At 33.0% G+C, this 25,324-nt stretch overlaps 1 protein-coding gene across 3 annotated transcripts in view; it reads left to right on the top strand.

Moving 5' to 3' along the window:
• Nucleotides 1-25,324, top strand: part of XRN1 (5'-3' exoribonuclease 1) — a 117,036-nt gene that overhangs the window by 86,663 nt on the left and 5,049 nt on the right. For 2 of the 3 annotated variants that reach the window (XM_006917446.3, XM_025050767.1), the window contains exons 31-40: nt 2,019-2,226; nt 3,330-3,425; nt 9,479-9,584; nt 12,335-12,396; nt 13,898-14,020; nt 14,492-14,651; nt 16,832-17,013; nt 18,759-18,872; nt 18,967-19,069; nt 24,834-24,994. In XM_006917446.3, coding sequence (XP_006917508.1) covers nt 2,019-2,226; nt 3,330-3,425; nt 9,479-9,584; nt 12,335-12,396; nt 13,898-14,020; nt 14,492-14,651; nt 16,832-17,013; nt 18,759-18,872; nt 18,967-19,069; nt 24,834-24,994 — 1,315 coding nt within the window. Of the gene's footprint in view, nt 1-2,018; nt 2,227-3,329; nt 3,426-9,478; nt 9,585-12,334; nt 12,397-13,897; nt 14,021-14,491; nt 14,652-16,831; nt 17,014-18,758; nt 18,873-18,966; nt 19,070-24,833; nt 24,995-25,324 lie in introns of those variants that run through there. The other variant, XR_003047995.1, reaches the window with a different exon arrangement.

Genomic DNA, 25,324 nt, shown 5'->3' with positions numbered 1-25,324 from the left:
CAATAATTATTTTAAATGTAAATGGATTAAATGCTCCAGTTAAAAGACACAGAGTGGCTGAATGGATAAGATGCATACAGACCGAAAGTAAAAGAATAGAAAAGATATTTCATGCAAATAGAAATGAAAAAACAAAGCCGAAGGGCAATACATATACTAGACAAAATAGACTTGAACACAAAGGCAAAGGCAAGAGGCAAAGAAGGACCCAGGTATTTCACTTCTGGGTATTTATCCTAAGAAATCCAAAACACTAATTGAAAAGATATGCATCTATATGTTCATTGCAGCATTATTTACAATAGCCAAGATATGGAAGCAACCTAAATTTCCATCAATAGATGAATGGATAAAGAATAAGTAGTACACATATATAATGGAGTATTACTCAGTCATAAAAAAAGAATGAAATCTTGCCATCTGCAACAACATGATTAGACCTAGAGGATATTATGCTGAATGAAATAAGACAGAAAAAGAGAAATGCTATGTGATTTCACTTATAGATGGTATCTAAAAAACAAAATAAACAGACAAACAAAAGAGAAACAAACTCATAGATACAGAGAACATTATGATGGTTGCCAAATGGGAGGGGGTTGTGGGGATGCAGGGATTAAGAGGTACAATTGGTAATTACAAAACAGTCACTGGAATGTAAAGTGTAGCATAGGGAATATAGTTAATGATATTGTAATAAATATGTATGGTGTCAAATGGGTACTAGATTTATCAGGATGATCACTTTATAAGTTAAATAAGTGTCTAATCACTATCTTGTACAGCTAAAGCTAATATAATGTATGTCAACCATAATTGAAAAAAAATTATTTAAAAATAAATTTGAAAGAATAAAAGTCAAAAAAGTAAATAAAAACTGGAAAACTTAACTAAATTTAGTTTAGTTTTTCTTTTTCTCTTCTGTTGTAATTAATGGATAAATAAAATAAGAAGTTGATTACTCTTTTTCAGCTTCTTTGTGTAAAATCGCAATCTTTAGTTCTTAATGGCAAGCAATCAACTTTGGAATGCCATTGTTGTTGTTTTGCAATTTGAATGTGCCTGTTACTTACAGACTTTACTGTTTGTATTCTTCAAATGCAGCAACAGAGTCTAGATCTCATATCTAATTTTGTTTCATGAAAATATTTGGTTACAAATAACTTAAGCCCAATATCTGAAAATTTATTTTTATGATGGTTAACTTTTTTGGCAATGTCTTTTTTTCCCTCTTATGTAGAGCAGTGGATTTCTTGACTGATAAAGATTTGTGTAAAAGATACCTGTCTATAGTATATTCATTTCTATAATGCAGAGTCTTTTTCTGTAGTTATCACAAAAACATTTTCTAGAAATTTTACAAAGAATTCTCATAAAATAATTCTACTTTTCCATGATCTTACAACGTAAGATAATTATATTCTCAGAGAGAAAAAAGTAGGTGATAGAGTTGAAAACTTTAGACAAGAGAAGGCTTGCTTTACTGTCTGACACTTTTATCAAGGCCATGAAGGAAAGAAATCACAAATATCTATCTATTAAGCCTTTCCAGTTTCAAAACTTTAAGATGAAAAGCTGAAGATAAAAAAGAGCTAGACTAAACAATTGAATAGTAGACAAATGTGATCAAAGCTAACATTTGCCCTATTGCATAGATAGAGCCATACTGAGAATGGCTTCACACTTGGATAGCTCCTGGGCTTTCATAACTCAGACTGTACAAATCAATCTTTTTAATGACTTTTAGTCATTCTCTGCTATTATATTGCAAGCCTTCTGAAGGCAAACTAACATACACACATACACACCCCTACAGTACTGAATAGTTTATTTGGATACTCTTCAGAAAAACATCATCTTATAAATTAAGATTTTTCTATGATTTCATCCTCTACTGAATATAAAAGTAATATTTATTATTTTGGACTATGGACTGTTCACCCCAAAATTATTTGATTCTTTCCCTTGCACAGTTAGTATTATTTCCCTCTGACATTGATACAACTTTTTATTTTTAGGTGCTCTCCTGGTAGGGGTTATCGACTGCCAACAAGTGCCTTGGTGAACCTTACTCATGGGAGTCGCTCTGAAACTGGAAATCAGAAGTTGACAGCCATTGTGAAACCGCAGCCAGTTGTGAATCACTGTAGCTCAAGTTTATCAATTTCATCTGGGCATTTGGGAGGCTTGAACCATTCCCCTCAATCGCTTTTTATTCCTACACAAGTAAGACTCTTAGTCTTTAATTTCTTTCTACCTCCTTTACACATCACAGGCAGACTATAAATGGAAAACTAATTTGACTTAGTTTTTAAGAAAGTTTTGGTTTGGGTCAATTTATTTTATTTTAAATTTATTTTATTTTAAGATTTATTTTAAACTGATAAGCTAGTAAAGAATGCTATTATAAGCATTCTATGTTATAAAATTATATTAAAGAAGAAAGCCATTTAAATAACAATAGCTTGAGAATATCTTTTTTCTCTTTATTTACTTTAAACTAACATTTAACCTTTTTCATATATAATCTCAATGTCCTATGCTATTTGCTATAAAATTATACAAATTCAAAAGATAAAAGAGAGAGGACTATATCATGTTTATCAAAAGAAATTTTCAAGTTCCCACCATGCAACTCATGGGTAATATCCTTTATTTCATCTTCCTGGTGACAAAAATTGAATTGTTTTGTGTGAGACACTTAACTTTATTTAATTCCATGGCTACAGATCTTAACCACACTTTTCAATCCAAATGATACATGTTTATTACAGACTACTTAGAAAGCATAGATAAGAAGACAAAAACAAAGGAAACAAAGTAAAAAATTCTTTTAAATCTCATAGGTAACCACTGTTAATTTGATGTATATTTTTCCAGAGTTTTAATCTGCATGAAATCAATTCCCCATAAGTAATACCTCATTTTTAATCTATTAGACTGCTTTTACGTAAAATGAGATTTTTAAAATAAAATCATTAGATGTTAGTTTAAATGAAATAATGTATCAGTGCGTTGGAAGACAAAAAAATATCTGTTGGTGGGGATATTGATTCAGTATAATCTTTTATAGCATTCATTATGCTTTAAATACTTTACAGGAAAATGAATAAAAATCAAATACATATGAAGAAAGCCATTTTCACTCCAATTTAATATGTTTATGATGACTATACTGACCTTTAGGGGAAAAAATGAGATTCCAAATAATGAAAATTAAATATCCTCTTTACTGCTAGAAAATTTTAATGAATAAATTATTTAGTTTTTAATATGAATCTTTATTTCTTTATGTTTCAGTTCCTTAAGAAATTTTTTGTGTTTTCCAGGTACCTACTAAAAATGATGATGAATTTTGCAACATTTGGCAGTCCTTACAGGGATCTGGAAGGGTTCAACACTTTGAGCCAACTCTACAAGAGAAGGTTAGTATACCTTGTTCAATGGACATTTAATTTTATATTTCTTTTTCAGGTATGCAATGATTAATTTCCTCCTAAAAGCCTATAAAATAGAAATAACGGTTTTGATCAGGAATTTGCATAATTTTGTTCATCCATATATAAAAGTTTTTGGACCAATGAGTGAGAATATAGACAATTTTTCTTTTAAATCAGTTGTGGATTTTTTTTAGTTGTGTACAAAATCATACTAACAATATTTTAAATTAAACAAAGGCCTTAATGACACTCATTAACTTACTAATTTCCTCTTGAATGTATAGCTTTATGCTGGCAGTTGGTTGTCTTAGAGATGAGAAAATTCATATTCCTTGATAGAGATCAAGAAGAGGAAAGAAATTCTGCTAAAAGAATAGACTCAGACAAAAAAGGAAAGAAAGAAAAAGAAGAATGAATTTCTAATACATTTTTTGCAAGTTATTAACCTATCTTCTTAGAATATTCTATCAAGTTTATAAGCCAGTAGCCTGCACCATGAGGGTCTCATTTATTCTAATGTCTTCCAGCGATGGTAGCATTATCAGAGCAAGAGAGGGGAAAATAACAAAGGGAATAATGGTAAAATAAACATAGAAAGTGAGTGACAAAATACACAGGTTTCCTCTGCCAATAAGCTTTAAATATGTTATAAATTTTCGTTAGATCATCCATAAATAATTTCTGCCTAAGTATAATTAATATATAGATTTTCAAACACTCTTTTCCTCTTTAATTTATTTGATACTGCTAACCAGTCATTTTTTAGGAGTGCTTTGTTATCATTCATTCAACACATATTTATTGAGTGCCGGACATTGTTCTGTGCAGTGAGAGTAAACAAAAATCCTGGCCCTCATATAATTAATATCCTTGGAGAAGAGGACAATAAGATAAGTAATGAAAATTACATGGTATATTAGACCATAATATACAAGTTTGAGAAAAATTGCAGAGAAGAAGATAGGAAATGTTGGGAGGAGCAGAGGGAAGATTTTGTAGTTTTAAAAGGAATTATCAGGTGACATTTGAGCAAAGACTTAAATGAAATGAGTAAGTTATGTAGATATCAGAGGGGAAAGTATTCCAGACAAATTCAAAGGCCCTTTTGGGGAGATGATCCCTGTCATACTCAAGGAAGAGAAAGAAGACCATTATAGATGAATTAATATGGCACGTTATAGAAAATGTAATTAGAGAAGTGACACATCGATACCATGCAAGACCTTCCCAGTTATTACAAGGACATTGGCTTTTACTCAGTGAGATGGGAAATCAGTGAAGGGTTTTGAGTATCAGATTGACATGATCTGACATATATTTTAATAAGATCACTCTTGAGACTAGAATGTAGACGAGCCAAGGTGGGAACAGGGAATAGTTAGGAGACTACTAAAGTCAACCAAGTAGAGTTGATAGGGACCTAAGACTAGGGTAGTAGGTACCTGTGAGAACTGGTCAAATTCTAGATATATTTGGGAGAGATTGCTATCTGATAAATTAGATATGGGGGTAAAAGGGAAAAATTGGATTAAAGGATGTGACTCTTAATGTCTGAGTAACTAAAAGGATAGAGATGAGGAGGATTGCAGGTCGAGTAGATTTGTGGGGGAAGATCTAGAGTTTAGTTTTGGACATGCTAAGTGTGAAATGTATATTAAACATTTAAGTGGAGATGTAGAGTTGGCCATTGAGTATGAAGGTCATGGAAGATGTCCAAACTGGAGAGAGAATTTGGGAGTCAGTGTGTGTGTGCGTGTGCGTGTGCGTGTGCGTGTGTGTGTGTGTGTGTGTTGCGTGTACATATGTGTATGTGTGTATCTGTATAACTGTATCTATTTATCTATACCCAAGAAAGTTGATGTAGATAGAGAAGATGTTCAATAACTTAGCCTTAGAGAATTCCATCTTTAAAGAGTCAGAGAGGTTAGGTGAAACTGACAGAGAAGACTAAGAAGGAATGGCTAGTGAAACAGAAGAAAACCAGGACAGGGTGGTGTCTAAATGCCAAGTGAAGAATGGATGTCAAAGAGGACAGAGTTATCAGCTGTGTCAGATGTTATTCTTGGATCAATTGAGGTAAAAACTGAGAAATGACCATAGAGTCTAGCACATTAAAGTCTTTGGGAACCTTGACAAGAGCACCGTTAGTAGAGTGAGAGATGTGAAATACTGATTAGAGTGGATTTAAGAAAGAAGAGGAGAGAAATTGGAGGCAGCAAATACATGCAATTCTTTGAAGGAGTTTTGCTCTAAAAGGAAACATTACCCTGAGTTCTGTCTTGTCTTTCTCCATTTGTTCAACTTTTTTAATAACCTCTGTTCTTATAACCTTTCACTGAGACTGTTCCATAAAATTCAAGAACAGTTTTCTTTCCCTTTTGCCTTATTGCTTGACTTGTGACATTGGTTCTTACCTCTCTGCTAATTACCACACAATCTATATCTCTAATTCCAACCTCTCAAACAGGATCTAACTCAATATCTCCAACTTTCTAGAAAACAGATATTGATGGATGCCCACCATCCCTTCAACCTCAAGACATCTCAGAAATGACCTCACTTTTGGCCTCCTCTCTTATTCTTGTTCCTAACACTACCATTTTCCCCACCTGTATAATCTGAAAAGCATAGAATCAAAACATTTTACCCATTATTTCTAATATTTTTTTATAATGACATCCCAAACTGTTTACTCCCACTACTGGACCTTAGATTGTCATTCCAATTCTAAATTAACCTCTTATGTGCATTTTTTGTTTCTTATGTCTTTCTTTTTTAGTTCTTCTTACATAGTACTGTCTGATCAATCTTTCCTAAACATCCTTTAACCTGTCGTGGCCTTGTAGAATAATTAGTCAAAGCATCTAATTAATAAGAGTTCCTGGGTTTGAACTCAAGTTTATGCCCTGAGACAGTGTGGTATAATAAATCTGCTATTGGACTCAGAATCAGGAAATCAAGTTTTGTGACTCGGATTGAGCACATCTGATTTCCCTGGGCCTCTTTGGCCTCATGTACAAAATTAAGTTATTAGACTTAGATCACTTTGGAGATTTTTTTCAGTCCAAAATAGTGTTCAAATATTTAGAATGTATAAGGCTCACTGTTTAGTGCTACTGGTATTCAGCCTCAACTCAAACTAACATTTAGTCCTTCTATAATTTAACCTTACCTAATTCTTATATGAGCTATGTCCAACCATTTGGTTTAATGGTCTGTTCCAGTCAGATTGCTCTCTTTACATTCCCTTTCTCACAAATAGATAATTCCCCTTACAGGCTATGTGTTCTTCTTGTTCCTTCCACTTAAGATGCCTTTCCTTTCTCACTACCAAAATTCCCCTAAGTCTCAATCAAGGTCTGCTAGTCATTTTACCACCTATTTCCTTGAGATGGAACTCAACACTTGATGTTTTATTTCCTCAGAATCTTCTGCATGCATCTTCTGGTATTGATTGCTATTTCATTTTATCAGTTGACTTCTCCACTGTTTTATCTCCTGTTTGTTCCAAGAGTTATGAGCCACCACATGTAACACATATCCATGAGACATTAAAAAGCAGCCTGATACTCATCCAGTGACAAAATTCTAGAAAACTCAGCGTGACTTAAAAAAACAAAACAAAACAAAACAAAAAAACCAGTATTCAAGCTTCTGGAAAAGGCAAAACTATGGAGCCAGTTAAAAAGATCTGTGGTTGCTAGGAGTTAGGGAGAGAGGGAGGGATGAATAAGCAAAGCACAGATTTTTTGGGGGGTGGAGGGGGAGTACTGAAAAATACTCTGTACAATACTACTGTCAATGTAAGAAATGTCCAGACCCGTAAAGAATTTTTATGAAAGTTTCTTTGAGCAAAACAGACAACATGCCAGGAAGCAAAATCTCAAATGCTCCCCAGAATGACAGTTTGCAATTTCTTTTATACATTCGGAATTAAGGAGGGAAGGTAAGGAAAATTACATGAATGTGGGAAAAAGCAAGAAAAGAAAATATCTACTGTTGGATTACAAACCAGTTAAGATTATATACTTTCCTGAGCGTGGTTACTAGGGGTCTGAAAAAAGAGGCATTTCCAAGGTGTATTAACTTAGATGCACAAAAACAATGGACAAGGCTTAGCTTAAGGCAAAGATAACCTTTCACTAGGGAAGTTATAGACCTGAGGCATACTGCCCACAGTGAGCTACCAAGTTCGTTATTTATGATCAGATCATCCCATAAGATTACTTTTGGTTAGGTTTATTACAGAGTCCCTTTTTTGTCCTCAACTATAATGGTGGATATATTTGTCCAAACTCATAGAATGTACAACACCAAGAGTGAACCCAGTGTAAACTGTAGACTTTGGGTGATAGCGATGTGTCAATGTAGGTTCATGAGGGATGTTGATAATGGGGAGGCTATACCTCCCTCTCAGTTTTGTTGTGAACCTAAAACTACTCTAAAAAAAAAACTTCAAAAAAAAATTCAAGCTTTTATTGGTAAAACATGGCAACATGACTAACGTAAACAGCTTTATGTAGATATTAAATAGAACAACCCAAAAAACTATATGCAAAACTAGGATATTTTCTTTCTAATTAAACATGGCACCCTTTTTCTCTGAAATGGTACTGTGAACATGGGTTTTAGAGTTAGAACTCAAATGTTAACTCTCCTATTATTAGTTCTATAACCAAATTACTTTATCACTTTGAGCCTCAGTTTGTTTATCTATATAATGGAATCAAAATCTACCATAGCATTTTTATGATTATAGTATTGTTATAGTGATATTAAGATAATGAATGCAAAGTACATCTTACCATGCCTGGCACATAATAGACACTCTGACAATGTTTTTTCATACCAATCTATTGATCCTGATGTTCTAATTCCCTTCCTTAGAATCAAAATCCCCATAATATACTGCTGTAGCCCAAAACCCCACCAAGCATTGTGCTATACAGACAAATCTCTTGGCCCTTTTGATTCTGTACATATGAGCTCATTGGACCTTCCTTCACACTCTGGTGCATATCACAACTATTTTCAAGCGTGCTCACTGCCAACTAGGACACGATGTGCCTTTGTACCCAGTGTTCATTTGTCTGTGCTCAGAAGAAAATAAATAGGCCACACCAAAAGCAAAATTTATGAAATCATATATTTGTATTGAAGATCTATAACCTATGCTTTCGCTTCCTCTTCCACTTCAACTGTGGAAAGTTATATCTTTTTAACTTCAGGCCTCCTCTCAATATCAGAAAACAAAGGGATCTGATATGATCTTTAGATGAAACTTACTCATGCTGTTTTACTGATTCTGCCATTTCTATACTATCTCAATTACTATAGCTTTATAGTCAGTGTTGCTCTCTTGTAGTAGTCTTCCATCATTGGAAAACCCTGACAGTATAAAAGTTAAAAATCAGGTATTGGGGGAAGGGATGAAGGAGGGCTAATATCCTCAGCTTTCATAACAGAGGCAGAAATGATGAATTTTCAAAAGCTTTTTAATGGGAAATTTTAAAATAATGAAGTCAAAAGAATATGAACCCACAGGTACCCATTTGTTACCTTGCACATGTTCCTCTGTAACATCTACTCATTTCCCACCCCCACCTATCCCAGAGATAAGATTATTTTGAAGCAAATCTATGGGGATCTTTAGAAGCCAATATTTCTGTTGTGAAGAAACATTTCCCTAAAGTTTAATCTTTTCCTTAGTTTATATATTAATGTCAAGCAAAATTAGATTTAATTTTTTTCCATAGAAAGGCATTTTGTAAAATGATAATTTTCTTTGTATCTTGCCAGCTAAGTAATACATAGAGAAATGTCTGGAGTGATGGTCATTATGTTAATAATGGTTATTTCTGGGTGGTGGAATTTGAGTGGTGTTTTAAATTATGCTTTTCTGCATTCCTTAATTTTTTTCTATGAGCAATCTAATCATTATAAAAATAATAAAGTAATTATTTATTAATCATTAAAAAAAGAAGTAGCTATACTATTAAGAGTTTGTTTAAATCATTTATAAGAATTTTAACTTTCAGGGTGCAGGCCTACCTCAAGAAATAAGTCAAGTATCTCAACATCATAAATCTGGCTTAAATGACAATATTAAATGTCAGCAGAGAAAACATGAGCCTCACAGTAAATGTAAGTTTTAAGTTAAACTATAACTCTGGTGCTTTCTTTTTATTAATATTAACAGCTTTACTGAGTTATAATTCACATGACATAAAATCCATCCTTTTAAAGTATTCAATCAGTACTTTTTTGGTATTGTCACAAAGTTATACAACCAGTGCCACTGTCTAAATTGAATACATTTTCATCACCCCTTGCATTTTCATATGAATTTTAGGATCAACTTGTCTCTTTCTGCAAAAGTGGCAGCTGGAACTTTTATGGGGATTGCATTGAATCTGTAGATCACTTTGGGTGGTATTGTATTGTCATCTTAACAATATTAAATCTTCTTATCCATGAACACAAAATATCTTTCCATTTATTTAGGTCTTTAATTTTCTTTCAGTGATGTCTACAGTTTTCAGTGTACAAATCTTGCATTTTTTTTTTGGTTAAATTTATTTCTAAGTATTTTTTTATTGCTCTTGTCAATGGAACTGTTTTCTATATAATCTGGTTGCCTTTTATTTCTTTTTCTCTCCTAATTGCGGTGGCTAGAACCACCAGTATGATGTTGAATAAAAGTGGCGAGAGTGAACATTCTTATCTTGTCTTGATCTCAGGGATAAACTTTGAGTTTTTCAACATTAAGTATAATATTAGCTGTGGGATTTTAGTTAGATGTTCTTTATTAAGATTTAGTCTTTAATCTTGAATAAACATTCCTCAGATTGCCGTAAACCTTTGATTAACTTCCATCATTCTGAAAATTTGGATTCTGGTAATTTTTGTCCATTTTCTCATTGCTTTTATGGAGGAGAGAATTTTTAGAGATCCCTCTGCTGACATTTTTGCTGATGTATCCCCACTATTTTTTGAGATAAATTTTATTTAAAGTAATTCAGTTACTTTTTTGTGTAAATACTTGCTAATTAAATTTCTCCAAACTGTATTACAGATTTTAGTTAAAAATGTGTACGAATATTTTGTTGTTAATATTCTCCTTCCTAGTTTGTATATTTTTACTCTTTTCCTTCCTTCAGTGGTTTCTACTGTGTTCCAGGCACAGCAAGGGATGCAAGTACAGAGATGAGAATCTTAATCTTGCACTTTTTCTCTTCTCTTAATCAAAGTATTCCCAAATTGCAGGAAATAGCTCTTTATGTTCAAACTTTGGTTCATTTGTTATTCATTCATTTATTTATTCAGTAGCTACTTATTAAGTTGCAAGGTACTGTTCTAGTTGCTGCGAGTACACAAGTGAACAAGACAGCCAAGTTTTCTACCTAATAAGTGGAATTTTATAATAGGCAAATAAATAATAAATTCCATACTCAGTGATAGGGGTCCTATTTTAAATAAAATGGTCAAGGAATGCCTGTTTGACATAACATTTAAAGAGACCCAAATAAAATGGGAGTGGAATGGGATAAGCTATGCAGAAAGCTTGCTGAAGAGCTTTCTGTCAGAGGAAACATCAAGTACACAGTCCTGATGCTAACTTATTAAATATTAATTATTCATGATATTTTATGTATTTATATAGTACATGTAATATTAAAGTAGTTCTTTAAAATATTTTCCTAAAAAGCTATTTTTTTTAATTGTTTTATAACTTTGGTTCAGTTTGATAACTGCTAAACTATTTTTTGTACCAATATCTGTGCTCTACATTTTTACATTTTAAGTTAAATACAGATTAATATCCCTATAAATCTAATAAATATACCTTAAAGTTTTATATTTAATTGAAATACTTTGTGATTTTTCTTCAAATTATTGTTTATATAAATGTATGTAAACTATTCACATTATATGGAATTCTAATTAGTTTTCTTTGTGTGTGTCTCTATGAAGGTTTAATGTCAATACCCATCAGTTTTCCTTTTTGTTTCATCCTTTTTGCAAGGTTACTTCTTTCCCTTTCTTTCGCCCACTTCCTGCTTTCTTTTCCCCCTCTCTGTTCCCACTCTTCCTTTTCTAGCTTTGCCCTTTTCCTTCTCTCCTCACTCATCTCATTCCCTCCCTACTTCTTTCCTCACCTTCTCCTTTTTCCTTAGTCCCCTTCTCCCTTCATCCCATCCTCCCTCTCTCCTTCCTTCTTTCCTTCCTTTCTTTCTCTTTTTCCTTTCCTCCTTCCTCTTCTAATTCATCTTTTTCATTTCTCCTAACATTCCCCCAATTTTACCTTAATATTTCTACTAAAACGGCTTCCTAATTGGTCTCTTAATTTCCTATCTGTTCAATAAGCCACTGCCATATTTTAATCTTCCTAAGGCACAATTCTGATCAGATCACTACCTGCTCAGATTGGTTACCCACTGTCTACCAGTTTAATTCCATAGTCTTCAGTACTGCTGAGATTATGGCTCCAATGTGCTTCTTTAGTTCATTTAAGCTCCATTATACTTCTTAACCTCCAGTGGAGCTGGTCTATTTAGAGTTTTATAAACACATTCCTCGCTCTCTGTTTCCATGTCTTTTCTCCTATTATTTCCTTTGCCTGGAATACTTAGCCTCCTATTCAGCACTTTGGAAACCTTTATCCTTCAAGGCTCAATTAGATGCTACCTTTCCTTTTCCATTATATTTGTTATCTGTGAGTGTCCCTTCTCCCCCTCATCTAGATTATAAGTTCCTCAAGGTCAGGGGCCTTTGCCTTCTTGGAATTCTGTGAATTTTTAACAAAGTGCCTTGTGGTAGTAAATATTTGGTAAATTTAATTGGTATTTAGTAAGTTCCTTTATTTACTAAAATTTCTATTTTCTTGTCTCTAGTTAAAGAAGAGTGTAAGAGTCCTAAAACTGAGAGTCGGTCACAAAAAATTTCAAATAAGCAGGTAAGCCTCCCTTTTTTTAAAAATCTTTATGGGTTTTTTTTTAATGTTTTATGACAGGTAAGCTTTCTTAAAATTTAATTTCTAGTAGCCAACATTTTATTGCTCTTTGACATCTAACTGCATATTGCAGCCCTTTCAATCAAATTTATAAGGTATGTGGCATGAGGGTGCTAAAGCATAGCCTGCCATTCACTTGGATGGGAGGTTGCAGAGCCAGAGTCCAAGATTTAAAACTTGAAATATCTGAAGCCCTGATTCTGCTGTTTAGTAGTTGGGCACTTCACTGCATCTCTCAACCTCAATTTCTTCATCTTTGAAATGGAGATTAAAAAAACACTTATCTCTCTCAATATACATAGTCTAAATATACATACCTACGTACCTACATACATAAGTGTATATATGTGTATATTTAAAACATATGGAAATATGTTTATATATACAATGAAAGTATATGGATCAACATAGCAAAGTTAAGAGTTAATTCTACAGAGTTAGATTGGTTGGGGGAAGCTGAGATTTATGTTTTATTTTTATATAGTTTCTGCTATTTGATATGAAGTATGTATTTTGTAATCAAAGTACAACAAAATTTTAATCTAAAAGAATTCAACATATACCCTTATGATGTGTGCATTTTTATATGTATATTTTATTACTACAGAGTTTGAAAAAAATTAGGTCTTATAAACTAGTAATATATTAAATTTATAGAGGACATCTTAGCAGAATATTTGGCGCATAGCAGTTTCTCTATAAATGGAACTCATTATATTTAGATGTCAGTAAAATGGTTGAATTACATGACTTTTAAGGCCCTCTCCTTTTGAAACTCTTATGCTATCATTTCTTTTTTTTAGAAAAAGCATTTATAAACTTTTTGTGCCATCGACCTCTTTGATGAAGCCTATGGACTCTTTCTCAGAATAACGTTTTAATGCTAAAATAAAATACATAAGATTTGAGTGAAAACTAATTTTATTGAAATAGAATTAGGTCACCCCTATTGTGGTTTATTGCCCACATTCATAATTAAAGGGAATGCTAAATCTTATCTAGAAGTTAATGAAGATAAAGATGTAATTTTTTTCTCATTCAAATTTACAGGCCCCCCTTTTTTACTTATGATAAAAAAGGAGAATTTCACATTAAAAAATTTACAGCTATTTATTTAGAACTATTAAATAGTAACTATAAATTTTATTTGCACAAAAAGCTCATTCGTACTCTTTTATAGACGTTTGGAGGGCTTGCCAAATGTAATATTAAGCTAGTGAAGAGAAATGAAAGTACAGAAGTCTCAAAAAACCAAACGATTGTGGCTGGTTATCCAAATGCTTTTAATAAGGTAAAAGGTCATTTATTCAGTTTATCTTCCCAAACTCTAAACCTGGGAAGATAATTAGGTGAAAATTTAAGAATCATTTTTGTATATAAAACTTTTAGTTTTCTCTGTGTCTCTGTGCTTTCATCTTCATGCACAAAATATTTATTCTTCTAGCCTAACACTGGAATTGAGAACTTTTTAGCATCCTTGAATATCTCCAAAGAAAATGAAGTACAGTCATCTCATCATGAAGAGCCTCCAAGTGAAGAACATTTGTCACCACAGTCATTTGCTATGGTAGGTATTTCGTAGGAGCTTTTGTACTGCAGTAATTTTACTATTTTTGGCCAGGCATACATACCACATGCAGCTGTTAACAGTTTTCTTTCATGTAGACTGATGTGTTGTATCAATGTTGTCATTATGTGAGGAAAATCTGGCTGCCCTGGGCAATTAAACCATCTTTTTCCTTTTTGTCTTTAGATCATATATAGCTCCCTTGTTTTTCAAACATTGCTACTAGGCAATTTGGTCAAAAGTTAAGCAGAAGAGTAAGCATTCTTTCTATGCCGAGAAATGAGGGTTTTGTTTTGTTTTGTTTTGTTTCAACTCTAGGCTATTGATTTTCCTTATTCTCTGTCTGAATATAGTTGTTGGTTTAATTTTTAACAATGTAACTCATTACAAGAAGGATCAGTAAGCTCTGTAACTCTGATAACTTTTCTTCCCCTAACCCCACCATCTTCATACCAATCATTTTCAAAACAGAAGGGAACACGGATGCTTAAAGAAATTTTAAAAATTGATGGTTCTGACTCCGTGGGCCGTAAGAATGAAATGAAACAGATCGATAATAAAGTCACCGTTTCCTCTAATAGAAGAGATGAATCTGGACCTTCCTCACAGCCTAAACAAAATAAGAAACCAAGTAAGTAAACTAAGTACAGTTACTAATAACCAGTATTTCAAAAATTCAGTTCATTTTTTTATCATGTGCTTTTTAAAGATAAAACTACTTTAATTTTTAAAAGAATATAATTAAAAGTAACAAATAAGAGTGTAATTTGTATGCTTGTGTCATTTATATAATTTAACTATGTAACCAATGATGTGTAGTCCCTAAAGGTCTTCTTGTGATTACCTAAATTGTACTATTACAGATACTTATTCTGTAGACCCCAAACCTGGAAAGGTTTTCACATTCTAGCTTTTTTCCTCAGTAATTTAAAAATGATCGTAAAATTTAAATACATCACTTAACTTTTCTAAAATTCTTTTTTCCTATTTATAAAGTGAGAATAACATTGCAAATGACTGTTGTAATAATTACGACATGTATAAAGCAGCACTGTGTCTGGCACATTCATAGATGCCAAGAACTGATATTAGCATTTTGTTAAAAAAAACAAAAAACAAAAAAAAACTTGACCACCATAAAAATAGAAGAAGCTATAAAATCAATTAAAAATAATGGAGGCAGACATTGGAAAGTGAGTACCTACCTCAAATCTGTGAAGCCTATAACATAACATCTGGCACATGTCTGGATTTCAATAAATATCTATTATTGTCCCTACCCTCTATGTCCCCTATAGTTTAGTATTTTGTCTATGTAATTATCTGCAAAATACTGCCATGAAGAATTACTAATGCAAAAGTAGATGGTGACAGAAGTTCAAAATCTAGAACAAAATCAGAGCCTACCTCCATTTATACTCCAGTGAATATTGGGATAAATAATTAAATATTTCAGTAACTGTTAGGAAACTATCATAGTGACAGACATATTCCTGAAATAGAGCAAAATAAAATCTTAAAACTCAAAATTGGATAAAGATGGTCCCACTGTCAAAAACAAGTAACTTTTACTTTTTTTCATACACTGTAGAGTCAAGAGCTGAATCCAGCCCATGTTAGCAAAACTAATGAGATTTGTGACTTTGGGCAAGCCACTTAACCTTTTTTAAAATCTGTAACAGTAAGAGGTTTAGATTCATCCTTCACAGAGGTTGCTCTTGTTCTATTAGTGAGTTTGCTGATCATGAAATAATGTGAACTTTCAGAATTTTTAAATCATTTTCTATCTAAAAGCACTTTAAAAGACTTAATTTCAGGGAAAATTTTAAGCACTATTTGAAGCAACAAAAGCATTCATCCATGTGTCTCAGAATGTAAGATAAAATGGTGAGAAGTAAGACTGAAGCCAAAGCCTCAAAATTTAGGAATTAATTGTAAATCGGGCGAAGAAAGCCATTTGCTTGTTTAACCCATTTTCCGTTTGCCCTGAGAATACTCGCCAGCAGTGCTTGGGGGCTGCAGCATTTAACCCTAGATAGCTCGCAGTAACGGTCCTCACTTTACCACAAAGTTTGCCACGAAATATCTCACTTTTATTATTATTTTTGCATCACTCTAGTATATTGACTCTTTGGAAACAAATGACATAATTCTGTTTATAGCTTTCTGTTTTTAGCAGTGGTGTTTCCATTCGTAATTTTTGATTGCTGAAAATGTCAAATCCTAAAAATTGTAGCATGCCTACACGTGATGTTTTAACATCGTCTCGAACAGTTGTTAGCTGAAGATTCATCTGATGAATCCGATTTGTATGTATACATTTCTCTTACATAGGATTAGAGTCAAGTTCTGTTCAGAAATAATTCCAAGAACAGTTTTTATATTTTATTTTTATATTGAAACCAGTCAGATTTGCTTCATCCTCAAAGAGTATGTTTATATAAAATTAAATTAATGCTGGCAGCAAGCTGTACTTTTTTTTTCTAAATAGGAAATGGGTTGAATTTTGCCTGTAAAATAACTATGTAATCATGAATCTGTCGAGATGTTCATTTTTGGCAGTCAGCTACGTATCATATTTTAAAATCTTTATCTTAATCATGTATCATTAATCAATTGAAATCACCTCGAAATGTTTATTAAATTCTCAGTAATTTTAGGCAATACTAAATAGTTCTTATATTTGCTTCATGAAAGATTCCTTTTCTCACCTTTTATCAATTTCCTGCTTGTATTCTATGAAACCCTGCAATAATTGCATAGTTTGAGATATCATTTAATATAGATATGTCCTTTTCCCTTTTTTGGTAGCATCTTATATGAACAAGCCTCACAGTGCTAGTGAGTACCATAATGTGCAGTCTATGGAAAATGTGTGTTGGCCTGCTCCCAGCCAGCTCCCTCCTGTGTCCACACCAGTAACTGAACTTTCTCGAATTTGTTCCCTTGTTGGAATGCCACAACCAGATTTCTCTTTTCTTAGAACACCGCAGGTATAGTATACTACTTTCCATTAATAGAAGTTATTTAACACTGAGCTTAAATAAATTGACTGAAAATCTTTGGCTAGAAAAATATCTAATGGGGCTGACTTTTTTTTGACTTTATGAGCATCATAGGCTTATAATTCTTGCTCTAGTTGTTCCATTTATTTAAAACCAGAACCCTCAGAGAAGCTGATAGAGAAACCTAGACAGCAAGGATGCTAACTAAAGCCAACACTCTTTAGACTGATGGAGCTAGGGATCTTGGTGTAAAGCAGTTTTCAAATTTTTTGGTTTCAGAAAATCTCCACTTTTTTGAAGACTCTAAAGAACTTTTGATTACTTTGTGTTATATCCCCCATGTACTGTATTAGAAATTAAAACTGAAAAAATTTAAAAATATTTATTGTTTAAAATAAATTTTCAAAAAAATTCAGTGAGATTTCCATTTTTGCAAATCTTTCCACATCTAGCTTAATAGAAGAAGCTAGATTCTCATATTTGCTTGTTACTATCAATCTCTTGTGATATGTTGTTTTGGTTGAAATATATGAAGAAAATTTGGCCACACATAGATAGTTGGGGAACAGGAGAGAATTTCAATAGCCTTTCCATATAATTGTGGTTATTCTTTGGTACTACATTAAAATGCGGTATTTTCTTAAAGGTTAGTTACAATGTAGAATCTGAAACTATATCAATGAACTTTTTGTCTCCTATTTGTGGGAAAATGAGAGTGAAAAGCCAAATAACATCTTAATACTATTGTGAAAATAATTTTGACCTCAAGGATCCTTGGAAAAGGGTAAGGGTCTCAGGGACCCACAGAGTCCCTAGACTGCACCTTGAGAACTACTGGCCACATGCAAGATTGTTTCATCCTTTTTACATTTGAGTTCTTGATACATTCTCACCTGAAACAGAAAGTAGTATTAAATTCTAGCTACCTTTTGAAAAAACAGAATTTTTAAAAAATCCTTTTTGTAAAAGAAAAAGTAAGTATAATGTAAAGAGTGATAAATATATGGTGGCAGAAGGAAATTGAACTTTGGATGGTGAACACACAATGCAGTATACATATGACATTGAACTGTACACTTTAAACCTATATAATTTTATTAACCAATGTCACTCCGGTTAATTTAATTGAAAAAATTAATGTGAATATAAAATCAGTCAACACCTCTGAGTCTTTTAGATCGTGACAATTAATTCACATTAGTGAAATATCTGCTACTTGGAGGATGGTGTAATGCAAGGGTCAGCAATTTTTTTCTGTAAATATTTTAGCCTTTGCAGGACATATGGTCTCTATCAAAACTACTCAACTTTTCAGTTAGAGTATGAAAACAGCCATAGACAATACATAAAAGAATGAACTCTGGCTGTGTTCCAATAAAATCTTATTTACAAAACAAACAAACAAAAAAACAAAGTGGAAGACCTAGTTTCACAACTCCTTGGCATAAAGAAAACAGTTTTGCTGGCTTTCATTTGTATTAGGATGCTTGACCCTTCAGCTACCTTCAGAAGCATTTTATTTTGTAAACATCGAAAGACTAGGCAACAATTTTAAAGTTTTTACATGGCAACCCAAAACTTAAACTAAGAGTCCTTAATTGAATCTTGCATTTTTTTTTTTTTTTTTTACACAGTGTCAGATGAAATTATTCTACTTGTTTAAACTACATTCTGGGTGAGGAGTTGACTTCCTAGACAGATAACTTTATAGACATTCATATTCTCTTTTTTAGACAATGACAGTTTGCCAAGTGAAATTATCTAATGGCTTAATGGTACATGGGCCACAGTGCCATTCTGAAAATGAAGCCAAGGAAAAAGCTGCACTTTTTGCTTTACAACAATTGGTGAGAACTGTTCACAACTTCTCTACTAAATTTTAAATTAATCCCTATAGATATTTTTGTTGCACTGTCTTATAACTTTTAAATACTTCCATAGGGCTCCTTAGGAATGAATTTCCCTTTGCCTCCACCAATATTTCCAAGTTATCCTCCTGCTATACCACCCGGAACCATTCGTCCAGTTTTTCCCCAACCTACTGGTAAGATATTTTGCTCTTCTAAATATTTGTTATTGAGTTATTATTTTTAGAAAGTTCTTTTAAGATTCATTATTTTGAAGAAACCAAAAAATTTATCTAAACTTAGTCTAGGGAATGTAAGAAGGAATTGTGAAAAGTAAGCCTGAAACCAGAGCTTGCAGATTCATCTAGAAATATCATTCTCCTGCTGTAGTCTCTAGTGTGGCTAGAGTAGGATTATTCTTTGTTCTGGGCAGCTCCTTAATCTCCAGTGGCTGCCAACAGATGAATTTGGGTTTAAGGGAGACATTAAAACACAGGTGGGGTAAAAATAGGTGAAGGGAATAAAAAACAGGTAACCTTTGAAGCTGTGGATGTGAAAGAAATGGTCTTTGACAATGAGGAAAATGAAGAGTGGAGGGGTTTTTAAGCTTACTGTGTGTCTCTTAATATTCTTTCATAATTGTCTTCCTCCTTCAAACATAGCATCTGAGTTATCAAGCAGGTCGTTCATGCTTTCTGTAGCCAGCTGATGACTTCCAAGTGTGTTGGGGGAATTGAAAAGTCGCTGGGGAATCATTACTCTTTTTGTCCAGGCTTTTTCATTGACTGACTTTGAGAAAACCACATAACTTCTTTGGGACTCCATTTTCTTATATATGCTAGATGTGTCCAGATCTCTTTGAGATTAACACATTATAATTTTATGTAAATCTTAAAATCATTAAACTTTTCTCTTATCACTCCTTATTCCTAATGACAGTCGGCTTCTTCATATCCTAATCATTAACATTTTAAAACCAGTAATTTTTTTTATTTCAAGGTTAGAAAATTACTTTTCTGAGTCAACTACATGTCAGATATTATTCCAAGAGCTTTACATATAATCTTCACAATAAACATTAGAAAGCTTAATAATGATGATTAAACAAATTACCTCTTCTTTTTGCCTAAACTCCATTAAACTGAAAAATAAATTATTTTAAAAGTGTAAACCTATAAGGACAAGGAGATGAGAGAAGAACTATCAGCGAAGTAGAGATTTGAAAAGAGTTTGTGATGAGAAAAGCAATTGAAGAAATAGTAACCAATTTAGCAGAACAGGGTTAAACCACAAACTAAAGTGTCTGTAAAAGAGGATATAAATGAGCTGATGAGCAGATTGTCCCTCACAATTCCCAAGAGATTCAGAACTTTGAAGTATCAGAAGCTGTCGGAGCTTCCGATAAGGCATGAGCTAAGGAGAGGAGATTGGTTCAAAGTCTACATGGAACGTGGGACCCCTCCCAATATCCTTCCCCCACACAGCCAGGCAGTCGCCTCTTCAGGCAAAAGACTGAAGATATGTTCTCCAGAGGGCTCCCTAGATATGTAGAGACCAGGCATAGAATAGAGAATGAGAGATGTTAGGCTGAAAACTGAGATTAAGGTAACTTTTGTTTTCCCTATTTTATTCTCTGATTTTAGCCAACCATGGCCCAGATAGGAAGTTGGAGGATGGTTCTTTTGAGGAATTCATTGAACTCCAAAGAAAAGACCTACTGACTTTTGGAGGGTTTCCCAACCAAGGCTGGCTCACTACCCAGTCATCCTAGAGAGAAGCTCTCAAGTCATCTAGCTCTGCTCCTTCCCCAAACAGACACAGCTTCTAATCACTGTTTTAGTGTCTTGCTCTTTAATATGAATAGATACTAGACTGTGAGAGATCCTGAACATTTGGGGAAAAGAAAATATCTAAAATTAAGAGTCCAAAACAAAGAGAAATAAAAGGGACTTGGAAACAGAGATAATACAGGAAATGACTTCAAAGACAGCTGTTAATATTCCAAGTGAAATAAAACAGTATTGCAGCCAAAAAGTATGAACAAGAATATATGAAAAAAGGAATAGAGAACAAGAATTAAATGTTGAGTTTAATGTTTTAAATTCAGTAAAGAAAGCCCTAGCAAAGCCGTGGAAGTCTCAGGAAGAACAAGATAAAAGGTGGAAAATAAGAAAAAAAGGGAGATTTAGAGGAACAGTGCACAGATCCAACACTCCTCTAATTGGAGTTTCAGTAAAAGACCAGAGATAATAAAAAGGAGGAAAAGTATCAAAGAAATAGATAAGAAAGCTCTCTGGACTAAAGGACATGTATCTCTAAATTGAAAGGGCCACCAAATGCTTAGCACAGTGAGTGAAAAGAGACACAGATTGCCTTGATATTCAGAATATAAGTGATAAAGAAATGGTCTGAAGAGGTCAGAGAGGAGGGGGAAATAATTCAAAAGATCAAGAGTACGAATGGTATTTTATGTTTAACAGAAAGTAGAAGTTAGAAAGCAGTTGAGCATCGAATACTTCAAAATTCTAAGGCAGAATTTGTTTCATCTTAGATTTCCCTATATAGCCAAACTATGAATTTAGTACAAGGGTAGAAAAAGACATTTTCAGGCATGCATGTTGACTGCTTATGCACTCTTTCTTAAGAAGCTACCGGATTATAAACACCAAAAAAAAAAAAAAATAGTAGTTAAAAAAAAAAAAGGTGAGACTAAACCACAAGAGATCCAGTATACTTATATGCAGTAAATGAGAATCTCAAGATGCTAGCCGCTCCACAGGCCTGGAAAGTAACTTGTCCCACTTGTAAGAACAGGGGGAGGTCTTGGCTTTTAAGATAGGTAACTGATAGATGGGAAGCATTTGGGAAAACATTAAAGATAAGTGCATAGAAGACTAAGTTTTTAAAAGATAATTACTTTTAAAAGGGTGAAAAAAGTTTTATAAGAAAAAAACAGAGTATCCTACTTGGCTCTGCAGTGACAATTTTGCACAATCACATATCATGAACACTACTTATATATTTAAACAAATATTGTGATGTACTTACATTGAGAGGACAGGGCAAGTGGTGAGGGATGGTATAAAATAACTGAATTTCGTTCTATCTTAATAGGAAATCAGTAGATCTAAAAGTGCATAAAACTGACAAATCACTAGTAGTGCAAGCTAATTATTGAAGAGTGTGGAAGTAAACAGCTAAAATAGTTAAACCTGGATGAAACAGGTGACTGCTATATTATGTAGAAAATCTTTTTTATTATAATATGTATGTAGTACTTTTAATTTTTTTTAAATGTAATCTGAGGTCATAAATAACTAAATAGCAGAACTGGCGTTCAAACCCAGGTCTGTCTGATTTCAAAGCCCATGCTTTTGTTACTGTACTAGACTGACATTCCTTTGCCTGTATAATGTTTTAGTCATAAAATTTTTATGACAATTAATATGATGTTTTCTTATAGCTCAAGGTAATAAGTTCACTCTACTTTGCAAAATCTAATTTGACTGCTTCACTTTCAAAAATGAATCCAATAACTATATATAAATTAATTTTAATTAATTAGTATGTGTTGGTTACCTAAAGGTGTACCCACAAGCTTCTAAAAGTAATGTTTTCTCCATATCGACATTTTATAGCTTGCTGTTTTTACCTTTTTCATGTTGATTATTATATTTATGCTCATTATTATATCATGTTTATATAGTGTATTCATACCTACCAAGCATTTTGAGATTGGAATTGGAATTCTTTTGGTCTTGTAATAGGTGCTTTTCAATGTTCCAGTTAAAATCTATAACATACATAAAAGCAAAAAGATTTTTTTTATTAAATTTATTGGTGTGACAGTGGTTAATAAAATCATATAGGTTTCAACTGTACAATTCAATATTATGTTATATGTATATTGCACTGTGTATTCACTACCGGAAGTTAAAATTAACTTTCATTACCATATATTTGACTCCCTTTATCCTTATCTACCTCCCCATCTCGCCTTCCTTCTGGTAACCACTAAGCCATTGTTCATGTTCATAAGTCTCTGTTTGTCATGTTTGTTTGTTGCTTTCAGTTTTATATCCCACATATAATGAAATCACTTGATTCTCAACTTTTTCTGTCTGACTTATTTCTATTGGCATGGTAATCTCAAGATCCATCCATGTCACAAATGACAGTACTTCATCTTTTCTCAGTAGCATTCCATTGTATTGGGAGAAAGAACTTAATCATCAGTTAACATTTTAAAGTTATTTTGTAGATTTCTATTTTATGGAATGAAAAAAGTCCCAGTGGGAAAAAAATAGAGAAAAATGTATTTTATGTTGAGAACAGTGATTTATTGGGGAAATTATGGAGCTTACTTTTGCATAAGATTAACATAACATCTTTATTTATTTTTGTTGTTTCTTTTTAAATTTTTAATTTTGTTTGTTTTATTTATTTTTTTATTATGGTGACATTGGTTAACAAAATCCAGTAAGTTTCAGCTGTACAATTCAACAGTAAGGCATATATATATTACATTGTGTGCTCACCACCTATAGTTAGATTTCTTTCTGTCACCGCATATTTCACCCCTTTTCCCCCATTTACCTCCCCCATCTCTCCTCCCCACTACCCTCTGGTAACCACTAGTCTATTGTCCATGTCCATGAGTCTCTGTTTGTTTGTCCTGTTTGTTTGTTGCTTTTAGGTTTATATCCCACATATCATATGATTTTGTAATAAGTGATATCATATGATTTTCAACTTTTTTTGTCTAGCTTATCTCATTTAGCATAATTATCTTAAGGTCCATACATGTCGTTGCAAATGGCAGTATTTCATCTTTTATGACTAATATTCCATTGTATATCTGTACCACCGCTTCTTTTGCATCTTTTAAATAGATCTTAACATTATGACTGCCACCAAAGTTGCTTCTAGGTATTATCAAGACCTAATTTTCTAAATCTTATTAGATTTTTTCATATTGTTTGGTTCATCCTGAAATTTGTTTCATGTATAATTCATAACACTAAAATATATTATGATTCTCTCTTTTAATCTAAAATTTCTTAAATGGCTGAATTTTAATTAAGCTATACTATCTTACAGCTTGGGCTGCCTTTATATCTCTCTGAAAAGAAACTTTGAACACAGTACATATCTTATTTAGTGGCAATGTGCAAGTGTCTCAGCTGTCACTGTTTAATGCACTAGCTCCCAAGCCCTGCACTGGTGTTGACTGCAGAGGATCACCTGTGGAGCTTGTCAACAGGACAGATTCCTGGGCCCCTTTGAGCCTGATTTACCAGCTCTGAGGCTTTGCCCGGGAACCTGCCTGTATTTTACAAGCTCCTCTGGTGACTCAGATATACAAAACAAGTTTGGAAACTACTGGTTCAATGTGCTTTTATTTATTTATTTTTTTAAAGATTATATATTATTTTTAATTAATTTATTTATTTTAATAAGAAACAAAATGTAAATTTTAAAAAATCCTTGAATTACAAATGTTAGAATAGGGAAAAGAAAAATTCTACATATCATGAAAGTGATCCGATTTGAAAACGAGCTTTTTTTTTTTTTGTAGGCTGGGATCACTATGGAAGCATATTAATATTGGGGGCGGGTGAGATCCTTAAGATTTCTCTTTGTGCCCTGGCTTTTCTCCCCCACGTGACAGTTTCATGACCCTTTTATTATTTTTTTAAATAGTATTACAAATATTCCTAAAATTCATGTCAGTATATGTTAGGCCTTTGCAGGCCAGACAGCATAATGATAAGCTAACTTATACAGTCCTAGGAAGGGTGTCTGAGGTTGAGTGTTGTAAGCAAGATTAATCATAAGTTAAATGTATGCCTCTTTGCCAACGTGAAAAACACCAAAAAGGGTGGCACAGTGAGGTCTTAAATTTCAAGGTTTTGATGATACCATTTTACTAAAAAACAAATTTTTCATGATTTTTAACAGCTAATATAATGCCATCATCATCTCATCTCTTTGGTTCAATGCCATGGGGACCACCAGTGCCAGCTCCTGGAAAGCCCTTTCATCATAGTTCATATTCCGGGACCATGCCCATGGCTGGGGGAATGGCAGGTGGTGTGCACAATCAGTTCATACCTCTACAGGTGAGACCTGGAAAGGGAATTATCATATTTGTAAGAGAATTAATTTTTTAATGTTCACACTATTGAATAGACTGTATTCAGTGCCAACTAAAAGCCCAGTACTGGTCTGGGTGCTGAGATTATATATTATGACCAGTGGTGACCAGTCTGACCTGGTCCCTGATGTCTGGGTTTATGTTCTAATAAATAATAATAATTGCAGCAAGGAATAATATCAGTTTCTCGCACAACGTGTTTTAAAATCAGGGGTATAAATTTTCTTTATATTTAGGTTATGAAGAATTTTAAAATATTTTATTCATAACTAAATTCCTTTAATTTCTAAACTTT

This window comes from Pteropus alecto, unplaced genomic scaffold (genome assembly GCF_000325575.1).
Source record: "Pteropus alecto unplaced genomic scaffold, ASM32557v1 scaffold75, whole genome shotgun sequence".
In the NCBI taxonomy this organism is placed as follows: Eukaryota; Metazoa; Chordata; class Mammalia; order Chiroptera; family Pteropodidae; genus Pteropus; species Pteropus alecto.
Note: the sequence above shows the minus strand (reverse complement) of the source record. Positions and strands in the feature narration are given on the sequence as shown.